General features: G+C 42.6%; 1 protein-coding gene across 1 annotated transcript; it reads left to right on the plus strand.

Annotated features, from left to right (window-relative positions):
• The first annotated feature begins 423 nt into the window (after positions 1 to 423).
• SSTR5 (somatostatin receptor 5) lies at positions 424 to 1,536 on the plus strand. The gene has a single exon (XM_065644922.1). The coding sequence runs from the start codon at positions 424 to 426 to the stop codon at positions 1,534 to 1,536; it is 1,113 nt and encodes a 370-aa protein (XP_065500994.1).
• The last annotated feature ends 1,406 nt before the right edge of the window (positions 1,537 to 2,942 follow it).

The raw sequence follows: 2,942 nt of genomic DNA on the forward strand, positions 1-2,942 counted from the left end.
TCCACAGGAAAGCTTCAATGAAATATGGTGGCCATAACCCTCTCTCCTCTCACTTGCATTTCATCATGGGATGCATGTTGCGTTACTGCCGTGCAGCCTCCCATCTTCACAGTCACACAGAGCCCTGACCCCACTGCTTGGAGCTTGCAGAAATGAGACAGATACCACCATCTAGGGATGAGCACTTGGGCTCTCCCGTTGTGTAATTCCTTTGTTCAGGCCTTGATCTCATCAGATGTGCTAACTGCATAATTCAAACAAAAATTCTGACTATAGATAGAAAATTAAATCATGTGTAAAACTTAGTTTACTTTGAATTTACTCTTTCTCTCTTCTTCACCATTTTTTTTTCTTTCTAGGAACAAGATGCCCATGAAGTTTAATCTCTCTTAGCCCTAAAAGAAAAACTGAGGAGTAAAAGTTATGGATCCCTTATATTTTTCCAACACATTTAGCCCAGAAGCAAGTTCCAGCAATGTGAATTCCTCCCTGCTGACAAACGTGACAGAGAACGGGACACTGTCAGACCAGCCCCCATTCAAATACATCCACAAAGTCCTGATTCCCATCTGTTACCTCCTCGTATGTGCGGTTGGACTCAGTGGCAACACGTTGGTCATTTATGTGGTTTTGCGCTACGCCAAGATGAAAACTGTCACCAACATATACATCTTGAATTTAGCCATTGCCGATGTACTCTTCATGCTGGGCCTGCCCTTCTTGGCCACCCAGAACGCCATCTCCTACTGGCCTTTTGGCTCCTTTTTGTGCAGGCTGGTTATGACTGTAGATGGTATTAACCAATTCACTAGTATTTTTTGCTTGACTGTGATGAGCATGGACCGCTACCTGGCAGTAGTTCATCCCATTAAATCAACCAAGTGGAGACGTCCCAGGGTGGCCAAGCTCATCAGTGTGACTGTCTGGACAGTCTCGTTCTTGGTGGTGCTTCCAGTCATCATCTTTTCGGATGTGCAGGAAGACTTTCACACCTGCAACATGAACTGGCCAGAGCCTGTCAACATCTGGTCAGCAGCGTTCATCATTTACACATCAGTCCTTGGTTTTTTTGGTCCTTTGTTGGTGATCTGTCTCTGCTACTTGCTGATCGTGATTAAAGTCAAGTCTTCGGGGATCCGAGTTGGGTCTACGAGGCGCAGGAGATCAGAGAGGAAGGTGACCAGGATGGTGGTGATCATTGTGGTGGTCTTTGTGTTTTGCTGGCTTCCATTTTACATGATGAACATTGTCAATTTGATATTTATATTGCCAGAAGACCCTGTGTTGGTAGGGGTGTACTTCTTTGTGGTGGTCCTGTCCTATGCAAATAGCTGTGCCAACCCCATTCTTTATGGATTTCTTTCTGACAACTTCAAGCAGAGTTTTCAGAAAGTCCTTTGCCTCCGCAAGGGCAACGGTGTAGAGGATGGTGACCCCATTGAACACAGGCAAGAGAACAGCAGCCGCTTGCAGGAATCAATGTTACCCCAGAGAAATAATGAAGTCAATGGACATATGCAGACCAGCAAGGTCTAATGGCATGGTTTGGTACCACAAAGCACTTGTAGACCTGGAGAACTTGAGGACTTAAAGGAGAGACAAATTCATAGCAAAGCTGAAATCTGGAGACTCACAGGCTCAAATAAATGTACATAGACTTCTCTTCAATCCCCTCCCTTTCCCAGCTAAAATTGTTATGGGATATACTGGGCTGTGTGAAGTTCTTACGGTGTTTTAGCCAAGTCAGATGTGTGTTACCACTTTCTGTACTCTAGGGAACTGATTTACTGGTACACACTGCTGGCTTTGTACTGCTCTAATGATGCAAAACAACACTAAACCCGTTCTAACTACCTTATAAAGCTGAGTTCATGGCTGCTTTGCACTGTTGGGATCAGCTCAAAGCAGAAAACAGCTCAGATAATATCTTTGGAAGTCTTCAAGGGGATTTCTTAAAAGAAAAACACTATTACTTAAGAGGGCGTTTCGTACAAAAAAGGCCGCAGCACTGATCTTGAAATTGTGTATGAGCCATGGTTATAGAGTGCTGTGTAGTTCATTTACATTGTTTTACCATCATTGACCCATAGAAGAGATTCATAGTACTCAGGATTCTTTCAAACACAATAGGAAAGAATAAAAACAAGACTAAGAAAACATTTGTTGAAAGGATTCAATGTATTCATAACACTTTCACATTCTAAACCAAACTGCATATAAAATGTAATGTAACCACTTTATTATTATGTAAGTGACGATGATTGTGAAGTCCTGGAAAGCTGTTGTGTATATTTGTTGGTTCTGAATGTAAGTATGGATGTGAATATAAACCGTATTTTCAGAAATTAAAACAAGTTCAATCCACTTCTGCCTATCCATTTCATGGCTTCGCCAAGCACTGCCAGGCACTGCAGCAAAAAGACACAGCTGAATCTTCGATGCTTAAATCATTGCAGATGCAAGATAGTTTGGTATGGTAGGGCCAAGTACAGGGACCTACAAGGCTCTGTCCATCAGCCACTAAAAGGAAAGTCACTGTGCCTGCATCATACCATGGCCCTTAATCCAAAGTCACAGCATGACTAGGTTTACATTGATTAATTAAGTCATGCAATATCTATGATTTCCGGAATTATCAGGCTGTTCCAGACATAAATCAACTTCCTTATCAGTTCTTGAGACAAGTGGAGTAATTAGTGCAGGCCTTTATGTCACCTCTGCCAACTCCAGTTGATTAGATAGAAGTTCTTCTCCAGTGACAGTATTAGAAAAACCCATTTTAGTTCACGGATCATTTTTCAAGCAGCAGTAATAATTCATGCTCTCACAGAGGGAGGGTGCCCCAGGTATGCAGCATTGGTAGCTTGCTCTAGAAAAGTGCAGGGATGAAGAATTCAACTCAAAATGTGTTGCTGAGTACATCTATGCCATGGCCCATCATC

The sequence above is a fragment of the Caloenas nicobarica genome, chromosome 14 (genome assembly GCF_036013445.1).
Source record: "Caloenas nicobarica isolate bCalNic1 chromosome 14, bCalNic1.hap1, whole genome shotgun sequence".
Classification (NCBI taxonomy): domain Eukaryota; kingdom Metazoa; phylum Chordata; class Aves; order Columbiformes; family Columbidae; genus Caloenas; species Caloenas nicobarica.